Source organism: Felis catus, chromosome F2 (genome assembly GCF_018350175.1).
Source record: "Felis catus isolate Fca126 chromosome F2, F.catus_Fca126_mat1.0, whole genome shotgun sequence".
In the NCBI taxonomy this organism is placed as follows: Eukaryota; Metazoa; Chordata; class Mammalia; order Carnivora; family Felidae; genus Felis; species Felis catus.
Window position 1 is genome coordinate 82,514,058 of NC_058385.1, and position 22,191 is coordinate 82,536,248.

The window sequence follows — 22,191 nt, forward strand, 5'->3', positions numbered from 1 at the left end:
CAACCACCGTGAACCCCAGCCTGGGGTGTGGGCAGGCAGACAGGAGGTAAAACGTAGTCAACTTTATTCTTCTTAAACCACAAAATAGAGTCTTTGGTTGTACAAACGTCACTAGTTACAGTCTTGCCAACAGGTCCCAACTGGGGAGGGGCCTCTTTAAAATGCTAACACCCAGGTTAAAAGACTCGGGGCGGGGGCGGTGGTGCTGTGGGCAGGGCCCCCGCCCGAGTCAGGGGAGGTACCCAGGACCTCTAGGAGGGCACTGGGCCCAGGCCGCGGCGCCCTGGCCGGATCGGGCGGCGGCTGCTGCACAGCGTCACTTCCTCGGGGCCAGGCGAGGGCCTGCCCAGGAGCACCACGGCCACCTCTCCGTCCTCCTCCTGCAGGCCTGGTGGGCAGAGGCAGGGCAGTGAGCCGACAGGGGGTGGGGTGGCCTGGGGGCACCCCCGGGCCTCACCTGTCACTTACCAGGGCCAGGAGACGGTTCCAAGGACCTCAGCTCCTCAGCAAAATCTGGGGACTGTGATGGGGAGAAGGGTTGGGTCAGGACTGCAGCCAGGGGCTGCCTGCAACCACCCCTGAGAGCCGGGGTGGGGGTCCCCGCGCCCACGGAACAGGACTGGAGACAGGCAGAGAGGGCGGGACAGGCCTGGTGCAAAGGCGGCAGGAGCCCATGCGGCTGTCCCGCGGAAGGGCCTGTACCTGCAGGTCATAGACAGGTCTGGAAGAAGGGAGGGCTGCAAACACCCTGTAGTCAAACTTCCTCCCAGACAAGGCCTTGAAAGGACAGCGTGAGGGAGAAAGGCAGAGAGCGTGAAAAGGGTGAGGGGAGAGGCAGAGTCTGGGGAGGGGGGTACGGGACAGGCATCGACTGCTGACTCCTCACCAGGCGTCCAGGAGAGGTGCTGGTCTGGGGGCCGAGGTCTGGGGGGGGGGGGACAAGAAGTGGGTGTTGGGGGAGGTGTGGGCTGCAGGGCAGGCCCGCCGCCTCCCCTACCGGGACACAGACCTTCCAACGGGGTGGGTGACGGGGTGGGCGCCGGTGAGGGGGCCTCCGCCAGCCGCTCCAGGGGCCCACGCCTGCCTCGGCCCTCCTGGGACTTGCTGAGGACCATCTGTGCACGGAGGGCATCCTGTTCCAGGGACTTCATCCTGAGAGCAAACGGGAGGCGGGGCTGGGCAGGCGGTGCGGTGGCCGCAGGCAGCGGGGGCAGGGGAGGCCTCGCTGGGCCGCAGGGGCCTCACCTGGCCGCCCGCCACAGTGCGCGCTTCTCGGCCTCCAGGGCACGGCGCTCGGCAGGGGACAGAGCCCGATCGGGCGCAGGCAACTCGGGGCTCTGGACACGGAGTCGCTCCTGATGGCGCCGCTCCGCTTTGGCTGTGCGCACCGGGGCGCTGCCTCCCGGAGGCGGGGGGGACGAGGGTCCGAGCCTGGGACAGGAGATGGGAAGGAGATGGTACAGGAGGGCCGGGTGGGTGGAGTGCTGGGGGTACAGGGGCACCCGGGGAGACGCTGGGTGCTGCCCCCTCACCCTGTGGTGGGGCCGGTCGGGGGCGGCAGCTCCTCTGGCTCATCGGGGGGCTCCCCATCCAGGTCCAGGGGGGGCCCGGTGCCCTCTGCCTCCCGCATCATCTGCGCCCTCTTCTGCTGCAGCTTGCGGGCTGGGGGGGTGAAGGGGGCACGGGGGGGGGGGGGCGACAGGTCAGGCCCTGGCCTGGCCCCAGCCCTCCCCGCTGCCCATCCGGCCGCTCACCTTCCTCCTCCTGCATCTTGCGCAGATCGTCGGCACCCACCAGGGACACGCGCTTGGGGGGCCCCTCGGCTTGGGGCAGCCGCACCTCCAGTTCAAAGTACTTTTGCCGCTCGCGGAAAGAGAGCTGCTCCGGGGAGGCCGCGGGCCCAGGTGTGGGGGACTGGGGAGAGTGGGTCCTGAGGCCCGGCCCCTCCGGCACGCGCCCCGCAAGCACATGCAGAGGAAGGGCGGGCCGCCCACCGTGTACCTGGGCGGGGGTGTCCTGCGGCGGGTGTGGGCCGGGCACGGCGGCAAAGGTCCTGTAGGCCTGCTTCACGTTGGTGGGCAGTGCGTCGGGGGAGGGCGGGGAGGGGAGCTGAGGGGTGGGGCGCACGTGAGTCGTGCAGAGACAGCCATCATCAGCCACCAGCTGTCCCCACCAGCTGCCCGAGACGCCCGCACACTGGAGGTCAGAGCGCTCACAAAACGGGGATCACCTCTATCCCTGGGGGCCACAGAGTCCCCTGGCCAGGCCTCAGCCGCTTTTGTCAGCAGAGGGAGGGATCGGGGTTCAGGTAAGGGGGGGGGGGGGAGTTGGTGCAGGAAAGAGACACGGAGCCAAGGTGAGTGGTCACGTTGGGTACCCAGGGGCACGGGGCCGACACTTACCTGTCTGCCGTCTACTGGGCAGGGGCAGAGGCCGGGAGCTGGCCTCTGAGTTGGCATTGCCAGTGCCCACCCCCGCTGCCCTCTCATGCAGCCAACCCAGAGAGCCTGAGTAGGGCCAGGCTGGCCCCCAGGGCCTCACAGACAAGAGGACAGGCAGAGGTGAGGCAGCTCTGACCCCGGGGGCCCCGGCGAGCCCTCACCCACACCACCAACCACCTCTGGCCAGGGAGGTGCCGGCAGGCTGTGCCCTCACAGTCCGAGTGGCAGCTGGGGGGAGGTGCTGTCCCCTCCGCCCCTCACCCACTAGGCACTCACCTGCTGGCAGCTGGGGGAGGGGGAGCAGGGAGCCTCAGCCATCTTCCCTCCGGCTGTTCCAGACAGGACCTGCAGGCGTCAGGCTGGAGTGAGGGTCAGGCAGGGGTGGGGCCTCGCAGGGGGTGGGGCGCTTGGCAGAAGCTGGTCTTCGGCTCCTGACCTGACCCCAGTCCAGGGGGCACCCCCAGGTGGACATAAACACCTGTTTGGCCAGTGTGAAGGGTCCCCCCCCCAAAGGCCACAGCCTGGAGCCCCCCAGGATCCCCTACTGCACCCCACAATGCCAGGGGAACAGGAAGGAGGCTCTGACCATAGCGAGGCAGCTGTTCTGTGGGCAGCGTCCCCAGCTCCCCTCCCCGTGTTCTCTGAAGGGGCGTGAGCCAGGGAGGCCCAGACCCTCGCCTGCCACCCCGTGGCATAGTCCTCCTGGTCAGAGGACACGGGCCCCACCCCTGCCGTGGGGTTCCCGCTCTCAGCTGTTCACAGTTGAGGGAAGGTCTACAACCAAAGCCTCCGAGATGCCCCCCAGCACGACTCCCCACCGTTCTCGGTCGTGTTGGTGCCTCGGGCAGCCGCTGGGAGGGCTGCTCCCATTTTGTGGGGGAGGGCTGAGGACCCGACGTCTGTCCAGTCCAGCACAGCTGTCAGCAGCGGGCCACTTTCCTCCGGCCCGGCCTTCATCACGGCTGCTCAAAGCTGTCCTCCTCAATGGCTCTGGAGGCCTCCAGCTGCCTCTGCCCGCCCCTCCCCAGCCCTCAGGCCAGGCTCAGGCTCTCCTCCGGTGGGTCTGAGGGGAGGGGGCTTCCTGGGATTCGGCCCCCAAGCCCCGCGTGCCTCTGCCTCAGGTGCCCCCGTGGGCCCTGCCTGGTCCCTGGGGTCTTGGGGGAGGAGGGGGGCTAAGGCAGGGGTGGGTCAGAGCCTAGAGGGCAGACGAGAGAGTGGGCCCTCTCACAGCCCTGGACACTGACCCTCTGCGTGCTGCCAGCGCCGGGCGTGGCGGCCAGGGTGCGGTGGTCCAGCTTCAGGCCCTCCGGGCCCCGACCCTGGGGAGCAGACAGTGGTGTGAAAGGCCGTGTCTGCTACCTGAGTGTGGGACAGGTCACCGCCAGGGGAAGGGAGGGCCTGGTGGGCATCTGGGCCGCTGCCTACTGTCCACCCTGGCACCCTGCGGCGCCCCAGGCCCGAGTGTGAAGGGAAGCCTAGCGTACAGGGCAGGGACACCTGGACACTCACCACAGCTTCCAGTCCCCACTGTGGGGTCTGTCCTGGTAGCTCCTTCTCCTATGAGCAGAGAAGGCACTAGTCAGGGACCACCGGCCTCAGGCTCCGCGCCCACCCCTCCCCCCACCCCGCCCCCTGGGGCTGAACTGCAGGTGGTTCTGACCTTGCCAGAGCCCTCGGGGCTCAGCTCCCGGTCGACGGAGGAGATGCTCTCCAGGCTGTTCCGGCGGCCGATTCCTGCCGCGAAGGGGTTGGCAATGACACCCGGGGACACCTAAGGAGAGACGTGGGCTAAGGGCGGGACCCCCGGTCTCGGGGTCCCCTCCGCAGGTAGGCTGAACCTGCCAGCGACCCATACAGCTGAGGCGGCCTCTGGGGTGGGCAGATCCGTGACCGGGTACCGCCGGCACCCCGGACGTTGTGCCGTCACTGCATCTGCCTCAGAACATGGATGCACATCACGAGCACCAGAGGCCATTCTGACACGTGGCAGGAGGCAGGGGAGGCTGACCGTGTACACTCAGCCCGGGAAGCAGGTGACAACACCGAGATGGGGTGGGGATGGGGGGCACCGGGCAGGGGTGCCTGGCGGCACAAAGCCTCTTCCGACTCACAGGCTGCTTCTGGAATCTGCAGCGCGAGCGCCCAGAAAGCATTCTGAAACAAAGGACACAACGCAGGAGGAAGCCCGGCAGCTCGGGGTGGTAAGGGGGGCGGGCACCTTCTTCTGCCGGGTACCGGCCGGCAGAGCAGTGGGAGGAAGGAGGGTAAGAGCGTACGGTCTGTCCCCAAACTGTGCTTTAACCGTGAGCCCTGAGGGTGAACACAGGTGGGCGGAAACACGGGAAGGGCTCACTCCAACCCCACGAGAGACAAGAGGGGGAACTCAGCCGTGAGCAGCAGCAGGAACCGGAGGGGCGGCACAGGAGGCACAGAGACTCCCCTCGGTGTGAACGGCTCCCGCTGACGGGGGCGGCTGTCGGTGTGGGCCAAAACACCTATCCGAGGCTGCGGCCGACACTCAGAAAGCCGGAGTGAAGCGGTGAGCGAGGGGAGGGCAGAGAGGCGCCAGCCACATGGAGAGCGAGGACAGGGGGTGCCCACAGCAGAGAAGAGGGGCTCAAGGATGGAAACAGTGGACAGACAGGGACGCTGTCATGACGAACGGAGCCATCCATGAGGCAGGTATGACAACACGAACTGGGCGCCGGACAGGCAAGAGGCGAGAGGGGGAGAGGGGAGTCTGCTAGGAACGCGGGCTCGACAGAAACCCTGCAGCGGGAGACCCCCAACTGGGACTGAGATTCTGACAACAGTGGAAGATGTAACAGACGCTAAGGAGCCCACCTTCTCAACTTCTGGAACACGGCCGCAGGCGGGCCTGAGAGAAGCGGGGCCCTCAGACCAGGGAGCACAGTCGTGTAAGGGGACTGAGCGGAAAGCACAAGCGGCAAGGCGGCCGGGTCCGTCGTGGCAGAGGAGGCCACGTACACAGGGAGGGGCCGGCCTGGGAGGCCACTGGGATGGTGGATGACGACGTGAACTCCTGCTTTTCCACAGTCAGAGACACAAACGTCAACACGCACCCACTCATGGAAGAGCCCGTCCGCCGAGAGGCGCTGAGGCCACGAGCACACCTGGGGTCCAGATCTTGGCTTCTAAATACCACCTTCCACTAAAAGGAACGAGCACTCTTTGGAGAAATGTGCCGCAGAGTCGGGCGGGAGGACAGGAGATGAGCCCAGAGTGACCCGTTGTGCCGGAAACTAGGTTGCTCAAAGGATCGTGGGCCAGGTTAGAGGGGCTGGCGGGGAGCCCCTTCCATCGGCCAAGTCCAGGGCTACTGGAGCATGAAAGCAGCGGCCATGGCGACAAACCATCACCCGCGAAACAACGTGGAGGCCAGTGAGTCTGCGATCGGGGCAGGCGGGGGAGTATCTAACTGTAGAGAAGGGGAGCCCCTCCTGGCAGCACAAGGCCGACCGACAAACGCGGGAGGAGCAAGTTCAGAATGTCATCACTGACAACGACCGTGACACTGACGCCAGAGATCCCTGCAGGCGCTAGAGTTGGCGGCGGACACGGGACGAGTGACGGACATTCAGACACTCTCAACGTCCCCCCACACGATACTGATTTCAAAGGGAAAAGAGTCATTTGCAGTGAGGACACCTGCAGACAGCACTGTGGAGACCGCGGGTGACGGGCTAGACCGCCATCTATCTGTGCACCCTGCCAGGAGGCTCTGGGGGGACAGGGGTCAGCCTGCGGGGAGCGGCCACGGGCCATGGTGCACAAGGTCAGGGTCGGGGAGACTGCAGAGACGTGGCCACCAGGCTCCCACCCGTGCACTCCCGCACTGAGCCCTCTGCGACGAGAGACGCCGGGGACCGTTGGGGAGGCGCACACATGGCCTCTGAGCGAGAGATTCTGTGGCCTGTTCTCGCTTTTTTCCAAATTTAAAATCATTTTATGTATTTGCTCATATTTTGCAAAAAGAAATCATGGCAGACTGACCCCACACTGACACACCTGGTGGCCTGCAGGGACAGAAGTCCGACTCCTCAAAGTGCTGTTTGTAGTTTTGGCTTTGGGACCACGTAAAGACTCACACTAGCACAAAAGAGCGGTTTAAAACCATCCCGAAAAACTGAGAAGGAGAAAGCCCAGCTGCCTACCAGGCTGGCAGCATAACAACACGACGAGTTATTCCAAGTCACTTAGAACACAGTATTGGGATCATACACCCTAGTAAGTAAATCTTTTTTTTTTTTTTTTTTTTTTTTTTAAATTTACTTTTGACAGAGAGAGAGAGACAGAGCATGAGCAGGGAAGGGGCAGAGAGGGAGAGAGACACAGAATCCAAACACGCTCCAGGCTCTGAGCTGTCAGCACAGAGCCCGATGCAGGGCTGGAAATCACAGACCGCAAGATCGTGACCTGAGCCGAAGTCGGACGCTCAACCAACTGAGCCACTCAGGCGCCCCATAAATCTTAAGAACTCGGGGAAGGGGCGCCTGGGTGGCGCAGTCGGTTAAGCGTCCGACTTCAGCCAGGTCACGATCTCGCGGTCCGTGAGTTCAAGCCCCGCGTCAGGCTCTGGGCTGACGGCTCAGAGCCTGGAGCCTGTTTCCGATTCTGTGTCTCCCTCTCTCTCTGCCCCTCCCCCATTCATGCTCTGTCTCTCTCTGTCCCAAAAATAAATAAACGTTGAAAAAAAAAATTTTTTTTTAAAAATAAAAAAAATAAAAAAAAAAAGAACTCGGGGAAATCTTAACTTGCTCTCAACGACCTTGGTATTAACAGCTTCAGAACTATTGAACATAATAACAAGACTTAAAGTTTTGATAGAAAAGAGACACAAATATAAAATCAGAAGTAAAAACCCTGCAAATTTAATTATGTTTCAAAAATAACAGTACAGTGGGACGCCTGGGTGGCTCAGTTAGGCATCTGATTCTTGGTTTCGGCTCAGAGCAGGATCTTATGGTTTGTGGGTTCGAGCCCCATGTTGGGCTCTGTGCTGACAGTGCAGAGCCTGCTTGGGATTCTCTCTCTCTGTCCCTCCCCTATACTTGCTCTCTATCTCAAAATAAGTAAGTAAACGTCAAAAAAACAAAAACAAAAAACAGTACAGTGACACCTGGCTGACTAATCAATGGAACATGTGACTCTCGATCTCAGGGTCACGAGTTCAAGCCCCATGTTCGGTGTGGAGCCTACATAAAAAAATGAAGAACCGTACAAACTCATGGCTTTCCTCTTTCTAGAAACATCCACATCCTGGGCCGCACGTGCTGCAGAGGCTGGGAAGCAATGAGCCCAGCGCCATGAGTGCCACAGGCCAGTACGGGGCGGGGCGGTGGGGGGTGGTGGTGCCGAAGCGCCACTCGTGGCTGAGAGGTGCCAGGGTCCTCTCAGAAATGGCCGATTCCAGGGCCGGGGGAGGAAATACCTGGTCACTCAGGAGTGCAAGGAAGCTATCGAATGACAGGTGCCACACTAAACAGAAGCCACATGTCCAATGAGGGGACGGTGTGAGTGCAAAACACCATGGGTTCAAAGACATCAAGAACACACAGACCTGTGAATGCACAGTAACGCTAAGAACAAAACCAAAAAAGGGTTCGGTTGCCACCCTCGAAGCTTTCCAAGGCCCCAGCTTGTTATTTAAAACCCCGTGGGGACAGCGGGAGGGACCCCGCGTGCGGTCTTGCCTGTCCCGGGCAGCGCCTTGTCTCGGGCCCCGCGGCCGGGAGGGGCTCTCTTCCTAGAGACACACGGAGGCGTGTGGGGGGAGCCCTCCCTCACGGCAGAGACTAAGGGAGCGCCGGGAAGGGAAGGTACCCGCGGCCAAAGCCCGAACGCTGGCCCCTGGGAAAGCCAGTGAGAGACACGCCGGCAAACGTGAGCCGGAGGGCCAGATAACAGCTGCTCCGTTAGGAAGGGACGCGACCGCACAGGGGAAGGGCCGTGGGCGCAGAGGGTGGGATGAAGGAGCCAGGTGGCCGTCCGTGTGGACGGGACGGTGGGCGTGTGCCGTGCCGTTCCCGCCGCCCGATCCTCCCTGGAAGCGGACGCTACACTACACAGGCGAGGACACCGAGGCCGGGAAGCCAGCGCCTGCCCAAGGCTCCGCAGTAAGGAAGGGCTGTGGCCCGGGTTGCGCTGGGACAGAGGGAGCACTGGCCTCGCCGGTGGAGCCGGCTCCAGCAAGTTCTCATGAGCCCCGCCTCTAACGAGCTGCCAGGGGCGCTCGGGAGGAAGGCGGCCAGTGCACCAGCTGGCGCTGAGACTGGTTTTCAGGACCCGAAAGGGTTCAGGGGACACTCGGCAAGCCCGGACCCTACGGGGCTCAGACGGGCTCTCACATGAGCCTGGGGTACGACACTGGCGGAGGGGGGGGGGGGCAGCGAGGAGAGCATTCTGAGGGCCCTGCCCCATGCCCTGGGGCACACAGAAGTGTGTGCAGTCCACTTCCCACTGCTGGCACGGGGGCAAGGCCACCAGAGCGGACCAGAGGGGCCTGCCCAGGAAAGCGAGACCCGCATACACCGCTCAGGATGCAGGACCTCCACGCAGAGAACAGTAAGCAAAAGCAGAGCGGTCCACGTGTGGGCTTGGAAAAAACACATTCTCGCGGTAGAAGAACTCCCGAGATCAAGGCTAATTCTCGAGTCCTAATCAACTTTTGTTACAGAACTTGACGGGCTTGTTTGGAACAGAAAACACAGAGAAACAGACTGAAGCTTTTCTAAAGGAGAAGCAAAAGGTGACGTGACCAATCAGGGATCCAAGGGCACCAGAAAGTGACCGTGTTTAGGACCACGTGCAGCAGCTCTGGACACACTGAACTCTCACAAAGATGGCCCCAGGTCCCCAGACCCGTGGGGAGCGACAGGTGAGCAGTCCCCACTCCTGAGATGACGCATCGCCCACTCGGAAAACAATCCAGGGGGACTGCAGAGCTCTGTCTTTAAAAAGTTACATTAGTACAAGCAAGAAACACACAGCGACATTCTGACAATTCTTTGAAGCAAGGAAGATTTTTCTAAGCAAAACCCAAAATCCAAAGACACAAAGGAAAGATCAGAAAACTTAATTAACAAAGAACTTAGGTTTCTAAAACCTCAAAGAAATCACTCTTAAAAAGCAAAAGCGATAAAAACAATCGCGTCCCACATAACAAAAAGCTGACGCTCAAAACACGAAAGAGCAAAGGTCGGTCTGCGAGGACAGACCGAAGGTCCGAGTGCCCCCAGGCCTCCTTCCCGCACAAACGCCCCCAAAGCACAGAGACGGGCTCCCGAGCCTGCTGGCCAGCATGCTGGAGGAAGGCGCAGACGTGGCGACCCGTGGAGGGACCACTAGGCACAGCCACGTGAAAGGGCTACCAGCAGAACCACGTGCCTGGACGGCAAAGCCAAGTGTGGGCACCCCTGTAACTCGGGGACACGCCAGCCCCACTCCCTCTGGGGTTCGAGCCCCTCACCACGTAGCTGTTGTTTTCTCTTCAACTAAAAGGCTTTCAAGTCAGCAAACTTGTAAACTTTTCTAAACACACACGGGAAACGCACAAAAGGTAAAGCCTTCTCTGGGACCACCCGGTCTAGACCTCAAGTCCTAAGAGAAACCCCTCCCAGAAGCCACCACCGGGGTTCCCGTGAAGGCAAAGGGAGGTGTGGGCACGGGGCATCCGGCCTGGCCTGGAGTGCAGAGCGTGAGCACAGCCTCCCTTCCACGCAGCAGACGATACACAGAACCAGGGATGAGCCCCCACTGGCAGTGCAGGGACAGGGTGGCAGGGAGCCACCGTCCCCAGGATGCGCTGCAGACGGCCGGTCTGAGGGGGCTGCCCCATCCCCAGGCCGAGTAGGCAGCCACTGTGGCGTAGGGTCCTCAGAGGCCCGTTTGGGGCGCAGGCACAGCCGCGTCACCTTTTGCCTGGGGGCCCCGGGGACAGCAGTGGAGAAGGTGGGAGAGGGTGAGACAGGGGACCCTCCAGAGCAGAGGGGAAGCCGGGCTCAGAGGCCAGACTCGTTCAGACCGAGGGCCCCGCACACGCCCCACGTGGCTTCCGCTCTGAGGTAGGTCCTGGGAAGCAAGGTCCCCTGAGGGGTCCCCACACGTGTCTGCAGGCAGAGTCCCGAGGGGCCCCAACTTCGCTGCGTGCGTGGCTCAAAGCCATGCCGTCGCGGCTCGTGGCCCTGCCCTGCAGATGCCGCCCACCCGGAGGCACCCGGCTTCTTCTAGGGCCCAATCGTGCCGTCAGTTCACACGCCCTGTCCCACCCAGGACCGCGGCCCCCTCCCACGTGGACTCACAGTGGCCGAGGGCTTCCCCAGGCCTAGAGATGGAAAGACCAGCTTTCCCAGCCCACACAGGCTCACTCCTCGCACGTCTAGGCTGCGCCGCAAACAGGACCCCGTCCTCGTGGCAGGGCGCCGATGGGGGTGGGCACTGACCTCGGCAGGGGCGGCAGCGTCGGTGTCGAAGCCGTCACAGACGAGCACGGTGAGGGTGTCGCCCACGCCGCGCAGCAGCCGCACGGCCTCGCCGTGTGTCAGGCCCAGCAAGCTCTGCTGGTTCACCTCCAGCAGCCGCAGCCCCACCCGCAGCCGGCCGTCACGCCCCGCTGCTCCCGTGGGGCTCACCTGCAGAGAGACCCGGACCTCGAGGTCTACGATGGTTCCTCTTCCCCGAGGAACCCAGTGGGGCGGGGCCGGCCGAGGAGGGGCCCTCACCTTGGAAATGAAGATGCCCTCGTCTGTGGGGTCACAGGGGTTCCCCGCGTGGCCCTTGGCGCCCCCTCGGATGCTGATGCCCAGCTTCTCGCCGGGAGCTTTCTGGATACAGAGTTCCCGCATGCCCGGGGGTGGCGGGTCCCTCCTCACAAGCAAGACCAGCTCCAGGCAGGGCCGAAGCAGGGCACTGACCGCCTCCTGGTGCGTGGCCTCCCGAATGTCCTGCCCGTTCACTGCCAGGATGCGGTCCCCAACCCGGAGGCCGCTGCGTGCGGCCAGGCCCCGTGGGAGCACCTGTCAGTGGGGGAAGGGGTGAGGTCCGGTGGGCTGCAGGCCTTGCTGCCCCCTGCCTGGGCCGGGCCCTCCTAGCAGAGACACACGCGGGGCCCACTCTACCTTGGAGATGAATACGCCAGGCTCCTGGATACCAAACGGGTGGCTGGAGTGATCAGAGCCCCCGACGATGCTGAGCCCCAGTGGGCCCCCGGCTCTCGGCAGGCAGATCTCCTGGGGATACCCAAGGGCGTGAGGAGCTGGTTGGAATGAGCCTGTTGGAGCAGCAAAGGGATGCTTCTCCAACCCAGAGGGTGTACGGGCCCAGGGTGGCTGCACGCAGACAGGTTGTCAGGGACGCTGGGCGGTGGCCCCGCCACGTCAGGACTGACAAAAAGACCGCGTGGGGAGGTGGCCAAGAAACGAAGGCCCAGGGGCGCCTGGGTGGCGCAGTCAGTTGAGCTTTCCACTTCTGTCAGGTCATGATCTCACGGTTTTTGAGTTCGAGCACCGAGTTAGACAGCTCAGAGCCTGGAGCCTGTTTCGGATTCTATGTCTCCCTCTCTCTGCCCCTCCCCTGCTCACGCTCTGTCCCTCTCAAGAATAAGCACCAAAAAAAATTTGTTTTTAAATAGAAAATGAAAAAAAGAAACGAATGCCCAGCGGCCTGGCACCAGAACGGAGAGGGCGGGGCGCTCCTCCCACCCGGTGTGAACCCTCTGGACGTGGAGGGGAGCAAGGGACACGCAGGGAGAGGGCCACGGTCTTACCTCCACTGGGTATGGCCCCTCCAAGGTGGCAGCCGGTAGGCTGGGGGCCAGCCGCAGCGGCCCAGACTCCCCAGGGGTGGCAGCGGCCACGGCGGTGCTGGCCACACTGGGAGGTGTGGGGGGGGGTGGCGGAGGGCTGGGGGGAAGGGGCCCTCCGGCCCCACGCTCCAGCAGCAGGGCGATGGTGGGGGAAGCGGCGGTCAGCAGAGAGACGGCGTGGTCGTGCCTGGCTTCGGTCATGTCCACCCCGTTGATCTGCAAGAGCGAGGCCCGTCAGGGAGCCCTGGGAGGTGGGTGGAGCAGATGTGGCGGTCAGCCGGCCCCACGACGCCCACTCACCGAGAGGACTCGGTCGCCGACCTGCAGAGTACCCGCCCGGTGGGCAGCGCCCCCCTCTGCGATGCGGGAAATGAAGATGCCCTGCAGGGGAAAGGAGAGCTGAGCGGCACGCGCACGACCCCGGCCCCGAACTCTGGCCCCGCCTCACCCCATCCCCGGCCCCCGCCTCACCCCATCCCCGGCCCCCGCCTCACCCCATCCCCGGCCCCCGCCTCACCCCATCACCCGTCTCACCCCATCCCCGGCCCCCGCCTCACCCCATCCCCGGCCCCCGCCTCACCCCATCACCCGTCTCACCCCATCCCCGGCCCCCGCCTCACCCCATCCCCGGCCCCCGCCTCACCCCATCACCCGTCTCACCCCATCCCCGGCCCCCGCCTCACCCCATCCCCGGCCCCCGCCTCACCCCATCACCCGTCTCACCCCATTCCCGGCCCCCGCCTCACCCCATCCCCGGCCCCTGCCTCACCCCATCCCCGGCCCCCGCCTCACCCCATCACCCGCCTCACCCCATCCCCGGCCCCCGCCTCACCCCATCACCCGCCTCACCCCATCCCCGGCCCGGTAAGGCGTGGAGCCTTTCCCGCCGGCGATGCTGAAGCCCAGCCCCTTCTCGCTGCGCACAAGGCAGGCCACGTGGCGCTGGCGGAGGGGCCCGGCGGGGTCCGGCTGGAGCAAGGGCAGGCGCAGGGCAGCTCCCCGCCATTCCCGAGGGCTGTAGTCGTCCTCCGGTCGCAGGGGCGTGACGGTGACCGCGTTCTCCGGTTCCACCATGCGCTCCCGCCACAGCCGCATCTGCACAGTGCTGCCGGCCCCCCGCAGCGCCTCCACGGCCTGGTGGTGCTCGGCACCGTGCAAGGCCACGCCGTTCACCTGCGGGGCGGGACACCGGTCAGGCCAGGGCCACGGCCGCGGGGAGACCCTGCACACGCTCCCTCCACAGACGGGAGACGGGAGAAAGGGCCAGCCCCGCGACTCGCACAAACCCGGGGTGAGGCCGCGGGTCGGCTGACGGACACGAGGGTGTCCTTCCTGCTGGCCCGCACCCGTCCCTCAGCCCAGCGGCCCGACTGAAGACGCCCGGGGTCGCCAGGTGTCTGACGCCATCCCTCCTCCCTGACCCCAGCCTGGTCGGGCTCCCTCTCCTCCGCTCTCCCTGCCGTACTGGCCACGGCACACACTCCTCCACAGAGAGCTGCAGCGTGGTCTCAGCCCTGCCTGGGCGAACACCAGCCTGGCCCATAGCCTCCGTTCCCGGCCCCTTCTGGGCCCTGCAGAAAGGGCACGTTGCCCTCAGACCTTGCCCCGGTGTGTCCCCCAAGAGCTCCCGGATGCCCCTGCCCAGGCTCGGGAGCAGGAAACCAAGCCAGTGACCCAGCCTGCCAGAGGTGTGACCACCTCCCCGACCAGCCTCCACCCCCGGCACGGCCAGTGCCCTGCACCACCCGGATTCCCTCCCTGACAGCAAGGGCTGTGTGTAGCCTGGGGGGGGGGGGGGGCCTGACCCACCTCGAGGAGCTTGTCACCCACCCGGACTCCCGCCCGGGCTGCAGGGCCCTCCTCTGACACTCGAGAGATGAATATACCCTGGAGAAGAAGGAGAGGCTGAGCAGAGAGACAGGACGGAGGCCGCGGAAGGGGTCCCATGCTGTCCCGTCCCGTCGGGGGAGCAGCTGGGCAATGCCTGGAAACCCTGCACCAGGCTCGCAAAGATGCCCGAGGGCGCAGGGCAGTCATGGGCGCTGGGCTCACCGCCGGAAGTCCTGTGAGTCAGGGAGCTAGAAGGCCCAGGTCAATCTCTTGAGACGGTTTTCAATCCCAGACCCAACGGGGGTGACCCACGGAGGGAAAGCGGGATGCTGAGGAGAGCGTGGGCACCCGGCACTGCCTCCAACTAACCCGCCCGGCTCTGTCCCCAGTCAGCCATCAGGGCCGGGCACCCGGGGCCAGGGGTCCCTGAGGGTGAGCAGGCACCAGAAGAAAGCACGCCGTGAGGTTGGAGAGCGCGGTGGAACAGCTTTCAAAACCACGAAAAACCTCGCAGAAAAAATGCGGGGATGCAGGGAGAGGGGGCCTCGTGGGCCCTAGGTCCTCACCTCGTCATCCCCTTTGTAGGGCGTAGAACCCCTGCCACCAGCGATGCTGATACCTAGTCCCCCCGTCTGCCGCACGATGGTGAGCGTGAGCTGGAAACAGAACAGGCTGGCTGTCCGAGGGCCGCCTGGGGGCCTGCACGGCGACGGGCACTGACAGAGCAGAGCACAGCCTGGACCGTGCCCGAGGCCCTGCCCCCACCCGTAGATACTGCCTCAAAGCTCCAGGGTCCCCACAGCTGGGAAGGCAGGGGACGCCCCAGCACCCCTGCTGACACCGGCTGCCTGCCCCAGGCCCGCACCCATCTCTGTCCGTCTGGGTCAGAGGGCTGGCTGGCCCCGGCATCAGGGAGGTGGGCGGGATCTGCCCAGGCGTGTGGGGGCAGGGGCGCGGGGGAGGGGGGCAAGAGGCGTGAGAGCTCACAGCCCGGGAAGCAAGGCCAGCAGCCCGGGACAAAGAGCACAGAGCAGAGCACAGAGCAGGTACAGACCTCTTCCTCCTCAATGCGTGCGGGCTCTATCAGCAGGTTATTGGCCTGGTCAAACGACACCCCCTGTTAGGACGGGACCAGCGAAGGCATGCAGGTGAGCCCCGACCCTGCCCTGCCACCGCCTTACCCGGCCCCGCAGAGAGCAGAAAAGAGAGGAAAGACCACACCAAGCTCCCGCAGCCCGAGCACCGGCCCGTCTCCCGGGGCACGCGGTCCCCTCCGCTCCAGACGCAGGGCTACCACTGCCACCGCCAAAACAACAAATGGGGCGGGATCAGCGGGTCGGGGGCCCCCAGGGCAGGCTGAGCCTGTGTCTGGCTGTCCCAGAGTATGGCCACCTAGGCCCCTCAGCTGCCACGGCATCACACCCGCTCTCCACGCACAACCTTGGCGTCAGATGCACAGAAGTGCTGTGGTGCTGACGTGTCCCCAGGGAGCAGACAGGACCTTAGTGCGGGCCCACGAGAGCCCCCTGAGGGCCAGGGAGAGGACTGGGGCGTGGGTCCACAGTGGGGCCGGCAGGGCCTCGGGACCCAAGTCCGAACCCAGCCCAGGAAGACCTCGCGGTCAGCAGCCCTTGGGGAGGAGCCAAGAGCTGCCGTGAATGCCCCGAGATACCAGTGTGGATGGAGGCCCGCTGAGGAGCAGTGTAGACCCTGCAGGGGCCAGCAGAGCCTGGGTCGACCGGGTATGTGAGCTGAGACCCACCTTGATGGAGGGTGCGGAGACCAGGGCCGCCTCCTCCGCCGCCTCCTTCTCAGCCTCCTCTTCGTCCGGAGGAGCCTCCTCCTCCGCCTCCTCTTCCTCCTCTTCCTTCTCACCTTCCTCTTCGTCCCGAGGAGCCCAGGCTGTGTGGAGGCCGTTGTGCCAGCCCCCAGGCCCTGCCGGGCCCTCCCCGTCCGGCTGTGCTCCCTGCAGCAGGGCCACGACGGCCTCGGGCTGGGGCAGCTTGGAAATCTTGAAGTGCTTCTTATAGTGAGGCGTGTCCTTGCGGATAAGGCGCTGTCTCCCACCGGGCAGGGGCCAGGGCGCCTCCGGCTGCCCCTCCTCGCTCTCGCCGTCTTCCCTCGGGGGCAGCAGCAGCGTGTCCTCTGCGAAGCGCACTGTGGGCTGCGTGAAGCCGGGCGTGAGGACGGCGGCGTGGTCTGCACGGGCCCCCTGCCCGGACATGGCTCCCGGACGCTGGGCAGCACGCCGCTGCAGACCTCCGCAGGGCAGAGGCCCGGCCTCACCTCCTCGTAAGTCTCCTCCGCAGGCTCCTCTGGGGTGCCCGGGCCGGCTTCCTGCTGGCTCGGCCCCTGCATCTCGGTCAGCGGCCCCTCGGGGTCACCCTGGGAGGCCGTGCCATCAGACGGCTGTGAGTCCTTGCTCAGGCCAGACTCGGTGCTCAGCCTCTTCTCCTGCGGCAGGGTCAGGCAGCTGGTCGGCCTGGGCGTTCTGCTGCCCCGACTGCAGAGCCCTCGGTGGGCTCACCCCCTGACGGGTAGACGGAGCCCGTCCCAGCCCCCAGGGAAGCCACGCCACCATCAAGATGAACAGACGGTGTGCAAAGCCACAGATCCGTGGCGCAGCCCCTCGGGGGTCTTCCCGCAAGACACAAGATGGGGACCAGGCAGGTTCCAGAAGACCACCAGACCGACAACCGCCAGGCGCCCAGACGTGAGCACGGTTCCGCACACGAGCCACGGCGGCTTCACAGAGCGGGTGGCCCGGCTCCACGTCCCTCCAGGCTTCAGATACCCTGCTGCACCCGAAGCGTCCCCAAGCTTTCCCCGACCCCAACGCCAGGAACCTCCAAACGAGCACCACCGGGCCCACCTGACTCAGGTCCCCGCGTGCCACGCCAAAGCAGGTCGTGCCCCTTCCGGCTGTGTGAGGACCCGAGGCAGGTCTGACCCGCTCGCCTCGCTCTCCGCCCCTACACCGCCTCTGGTTCCCACCCGGCGCGTCTACACCACACGTCCCCCTGCACTCGCGCCAGCGGCCCTTGTGTGACGGGGCCCTGCTCCGCTGGAGAGCGTGGCGGACTTGGCCCTGGACCCCTGCCCCTCGGGCTCATCTCCTCCCAGCCCCCGCACCCACCCCTAGGCACCCAAAGCCCTACACCCGTGATGGACAAGACACCCGGGGCCAGGGTCCCTTCTGTGCCAGGCGGGTTCCCATAGGCACCTCCTCCAAAGGCGAGGGTGGCCCAGACTCGGGCCTGCAGGCCAAGGCTTCGCCCCGACGTTCCTCGACACCCCTCTTCATCACCTTCAGCTCGCTGGGGTGAGGCGTGGCCCGACGTTGCAGGCCCTGCAGTGTACAGGGGGGTGAGGGGGGGGGGCGGGGAGGATGCGCCCCCTCCCCCCCCGGGGCGCCCCCACCATACCCGCTTCTCAGCAGCAGCTTCCTCGGCGTCGTCGCCACAAGCGGGCACCTCCAGAAACTGGATGACGCTGACGCGACCGAGCGGGGCGTCGCTCCAGCTCTCCGAAGGGCTCCGCTGCCCCGGCTCCTCTGGAGGACGCGGTCGTCAAGGGGATGCCCGGCCCTGCCCCTCAGACACAGCCGCCCCGTGGCCCTGTGGCCGGTCACCTACCGAGGCTGGGTGGGGGCTGCTGCGGCAGCAGGTAGCAGGTGAGAACCTTTTCGCCGGTCTGGGCGTCGTCCTCCGTCTGGAACCGGAGCATAGGCTGTGCCTGGTTCTCAGCCAGCCATAGGGCCTTGAGGTTGAGGTGGGTGAGCGCAAACGGCAGACTCCGCAGCCTGGGGGCCGGGGGGGGGGGGCGGGTGGCACGGGAGGTTCAGCGGGGGCCGGCAGGCTCGGCTGGCTCAGCGGGGGCCGGGCAGGGCGAGCGCTCACCGGTTTCCAGCCACGTCCAGCACGTGCAGCTCAGCCGTGTGGGCGAGCTCGGGCGGCAGGGCGGCCAGACGGTTGTCCCTCAAGGAAAGGACGCTGAGGGCCACACAGCCTCCGATCTCGGGCGGCAGCACCTCCAGACGGTTGCGGTCCGCGTTGAGATTGGTCAGCTTGGTCAGCTTCCCCAGAGAGCGGGGCAGAGCCTGGTCGGGGCCGAGGGAGGGTCACAGGTTGGTGGGAAACCGCCCCGGTCCGGAAGGAGAAGAGGACCTTTCTGCGGGGTTCGGTCTGGCACCGCTCCCTGTCCCCCGCAGGGAACCGCTTCCAGCCATAGCCTCCCATCCAAACAGACCCCTGGGGCCTGCCGCACGGCGCTCCTCTCTCGCCGCCTCAGTGTCCCCGGTCCCACCGGGCCGGGGCCTACCGTCAGCAGGTTCTCCGTGAGGATCAGCTCCGAGAGGTTCTCGCAGTCACCGATGGCCTCCGTCACCTCGCACAGACGGTTCTGGTCCACCTTCAGGATGGACAGCTGTTTCAGCTGACCTGGTATCGGGGAGACATGATGACACCGCTGCGCGGGGCAAGCCCCGCCCGGCTGCCCGTGCGGGGCACAGCTCGGAGCCCTGTCCTGCTGCAGACCCGGCCCCCGTCACCCAACCCACCTGCCCTTGCAGCCCTTTGAGCTCCCTGCCCCGGAGCTGAACTGCCAGGCTCCCTCACCCGCTCACCGGGCCCATCCCCACCCCGGCTTAATTCCCCTTCTCGGGGGCGTCTCTCGGAGTCCAGGTAAGTAGAGTCAGAGCCCTCCCCGAAAGGGCCCTCCTCCAGGCCGGGGTTCCCCGCCAGCCACGCCCCCCCCCAGTGCCCCGGCCGGTGCTGACCGATGCCATCAGGGAGCCGTTGCAGCAGGTTCTGGGAGAGCAGCAAGTCCGTGAGCAGCAGCAGCCCGCCGAGCTCAGAGGGCAGCTCCTCCAGCCGGTTCTCCGACACGTCCAGGCACACCAGGCGCCGCAGGTTCCCGAGCTCCTGGAGGTGGGCGCAGGGGGTCAGGGAGCGGCTGAGCACGGGCCAGGGGGCGCCGCACCCTCACTCACCGGGGGCAGTGTGGACAACTGGTTCCGGTCCAGCCACAGCTCTCGAAGATTGGGCAGAGCCCCCAGGGTATCGGGCTGCGAAAACGGATGGGGACAGGACGACAGGGTCAGAGCGGGAACCTGAGGTCCCCGGCCCTGCCTCGCCCGAGACAGCCCCGCCCTCTCCGCACCAGCACTTCCAGCTCATTGCCTCCCAGATCCAGCTGTTCCAGCTTGACCAGGAAGGACAGGGACCTGCGGAACAAACAGCAGGTGTCGCCTCGACTGCACGGCCTAAAGCCCCGAGGGCCTCGGCCCAGGCAGGCACCGGATGAGGACCCGAGCCCACTCACGCAGGCAAAGACTTGAGCAGGTTCTCCCGGAGCTCCAGGGTCACCAGGTTGGCGAGGCTGAAAGAGAGATCAAGGTGGGGCGTGACGGAAACAGAGAGACGGTGGGGACAAGTGGAGAGGCAGGGCTGAGCCGAGTTCCCCTGCCCTGGAGGGCACTCACTTGCCCACGTCCCCGGGCAGCGCCTGCAGGGACACGTCATTCAGGGCCAGGTGAGCCAGGCTGCGCAGCTGAGTGAAGCCTTCCGGGAGCCTGCGCCAGAGGAAGGGGAAGGTGTCCAGAACAGGGCTGCGTAACCTCCCGCACCCGCTACTGCCCCCCACCCCTGCCATGGCCATCACCCACCTAGACAGAGGGTTCCCACTGAAATCTGCAATCTCCAGGGCCTTGCAGAACTTGATGCTCTCGGGGATCTCCGGAATGTCTGTAGTAGGAGAGGGATCGCCATGGAGGGACACCCATGGTCTCTGAGGACTCCGAGTCCTCCCTGCCTCCCCTAGGCTCCACCCCAGACCTGCCCTGGGCCCCGCACCGTTCCGGGACACGTCCAGCTCCACCAGCTGCATAAAGTTGGCCACCTCGGGGGGCAACCGCTGGATCTCGTTGTCACTCAGGCCCAGCTTCCGTAAGTTCAGCAGACGAAAGAAGGGCTGTGGGCAGGGAGTGGGGTCAGGGGTGCCTGGACTCTAGCAGAGGGCCCCTCCAAGAGCAGACACGAATTCACAGCTCACAGATCCCATGGGCCCCTGCCTGCTGCAGGCCCCACAGAAACCCAGGGTCCTGCCACATCACCTCAGTCCACAGCAGGAAAAGGACACAACGCACACCCCCATCTCCCTAAGCTTCTAAGTTCCTTTTGGGACCTGGTCCCTTCTTGTCAACTCAGATGCGTTCCCTGCCGCTCTCTTTCCAAAGCGTTCCAAGTCTCGGCTGGTGAGTACGCTCACGTCTAGCTGGGTGATTCTCCATTCCTCACCCTGTGTGCTCCCTTAAGGACTCCAACATGCAACCTGAAAGCCCTCTTCCCCCCCCCCGTCCAGTGGCGAGTCCTCCAGGGCCCCTGCTGGCTCTGCTGCTGCACCCCACCGACCCGGCCCAGATCTGCGGCAAGGACTGGGCAGTCACGAAGAAAAGTGACAAAATCAGCAAAGTACCCCAAGTACAGTGGTTTCGTGTACAGGGGGACCGAAGACTCCCGGAGGTGGTGAGGGACAGAGCCCTCCCATCCAAGCCCAGAACAGGGTCACCACACCCTTTGTGGCACACAGCCCCAAGCACTGGGCCGCTTAGCAACTGGTCTCCAAAAAGGAAATCCTTTTATGACCTGCTTCCTTTAGTAACCTCTTCTCCAGAGCAGCCTTAGAAGGAAAGCAAGCTGACCGGGACGCACAACTGCAAGGAGAGGTAGACAGGCGGCAGACCTATCAGGGACAAGGACCTTGAGGACAGCTCCCCTACCCCGCCTCAGCCCCCAGGAGGAGAGCAGTCGGAGAACGCCGGGCTCCTCGCCTCCCGGGCAGTGTGAAAAAGTAGTCTTCACCTGCCAGACCAGGTTCGCCTACCCACCTCCATGGGCTCCATCCCATCCACCGCCCCCGTGCTTGCGCTCCCTTCGCTCCTAGACTGTGGCTATCCCTGTCACCCCCAGGCAGGCACCCGAGGAGCACTGCCACCTGGCGCCAGCACCCGAGGTGGGTGAGGAGGGTGGGGTTGGCCGGTAAGAACCAGCAGGGCCAGCTGGAGGCTGCGGTGCCCCGCCCGGGGCCAGCGCCTGCTGACGAGCCCTGGGCGAGCGGGAGCCGCCGCGGGGCCGATCCCGCCGACCGGTGCCCACCGGTGCCCAGGGCCGGGCCGGGCGGCAGGTAGGTGCGGGCGGCCGCTCACCTTGGGCAGCTCGCGCAGCTGGTTGGCGTCGAGGAGCAGCTCCTCCAGGCTGCGGCTGTAGCGGTAGATCTCCTCGGGCACGGCCTGCAGCGAGCAGTGCCGCTTGTCCACCGACTCCACGTGCCGGTTGCAGCGCCACAGCGGGATGCACTTGAGCATGGTGCGGGCTGGCGGGCGCGCGGCGCGGGCTCAGGCGCGGGCTCGGGCGGCGGGCTCGGCCGGGGGGCGGGGCCCGGTCCGCATGAGCGCCGGGCCGGCCGGCCGGGAGGGGGAGGGGCGGGGCGGCGGCGGCGGCGGCGGCAGCGGCGCTGGGCCCGGGCCGCGCTCGGAACGCTCGGCCCGAGGCGGCCCGAGAGGGGAGGGGGTTGGGGGGGGGCGCGCGGCCCGGCCGGCGCTCAGACTCTCAGGAGACGGCGGCGGCGGCCCCGCATCCCGCCCAGCCCGCTCGCCCGCCGCTGTGCCGCAGCCGGAACGGCCGCCGCTGCCCGCCGGACTGCCCCGCCGACAACCGCCGGCCGCCGCGCAGCCCGCCGGGAAGCCGAGGCCCGCCCTCGCCGCCCATCGCCGCCGGGAACTGCAACCCCCACAAGGCCCCGCGGTGTCGGCGCCTCCGAGAACCCGTAGCGGTCCCGCGCACAGCCTGTCGGGAAGCTCAGCTCCCGTGCCCGGGCGCGAAGCACGATGGGACTTGAAGTCCGCACAAGGACCGAGCTCCGCGACGCTGGCCGAAGGCTTCCGGAGGTTCCGCCCGGGCCCTTTGGGTCCCGCGACCACTTGCTCAGCCAGCCGCCCCTCCCACCGGGACCTGGGCTCCCTCGGGGCAAGGCGACCAGCGGAGCCCGCGCTCCACTTCCGGGCCGACTTCGTCCCGGGGCGTGAGGTGCTCCGTGCCA

The 22,191-nt window shown here is 65.7% G+C and overlaps 1 protein-coding gene across 8 annotated transcripts; it reads right to left on the reverse strand.

The window, feature by feature from the left end:
• Window positions 1-47: 47 nt before the first annotated feature.
• SCRIB (scribble planar cell polarity protein) lies at window positions 48-21,582 on the reverse strand. 8 transcript variants are annotated; one of them, XM_045049685.1, is made up of 38 exons: window positions 21,299-21,401; window positions 20,739-20,806; window positions 19,947-20,064; window positions 19,760-19,838; window positions 19,577-19,666; window positions 19,417-19,473; window positions 19,255-19,318; window positions 19,085-19,159; window positions 18,872-19,016; window positions 18,415-18,533; window positions 17,994-18,193; window positions 17,730-17,896; window positions 17,520-17,647; window positions 17,318-17,443; window positions 16,381-16,548; window positions 15,857-16,258; window positions 15,149-15,211; window positions 14,661-14,750; window positions 14,074-14,151; window positions 13,114-13,437; window positions 12,565-12,645; window positions 12,226-12,480; window positions 11,579-11,689; window positions 11,183-11,476; window positions 10,904-11,092; window positions 4,102-4,212; window positions 3,951-3,998; window positions 3,686-3,760; window positions 2,718-2,786; window positions 2,002-2,109; window positions 1,755-1,914; window positions 1,533-1,662; window positions 1,246-1,431; window positions 1,010-1,152; window positions 887-924; window positions 703-777; window positions 469-520; window positions 48-388 (listed from the first exon to the last, which is right to left on the reverse strand). In XM_045049685.1, exons 3-38 carry the CDS (start codon window positions 19,978-19,980, stop codon window positions 252-254), a joined length of 4,671 nt encoding a protein of 1,556 aa, XP_044905620.1. In that variant the 5' UTR covers window positions 19,981-20,064; window positions 20,739-20,806; window positions 21,299-21,401; the 3' UTR covers window positions 48-251. The 8 variants fall into 8 exon arrangements, with proteins under 8 accessions (XP_044905620.1, XP_023104507.1, XP_023104506.1 ...); XM_023248739.2 differs by lacking the exon at window positions 20,739-20,806 and having other exon boundaries at window positions 15,149-15,193; window positions 21,299-21,582; XM_023248738.2 differs by lacking the exon at window positions 20,739-20,806 and having other exon boundaries at window positions 21,299-21,582.
• Window positions 21,583-22,191: the final 609 nt, after the last annotated feature.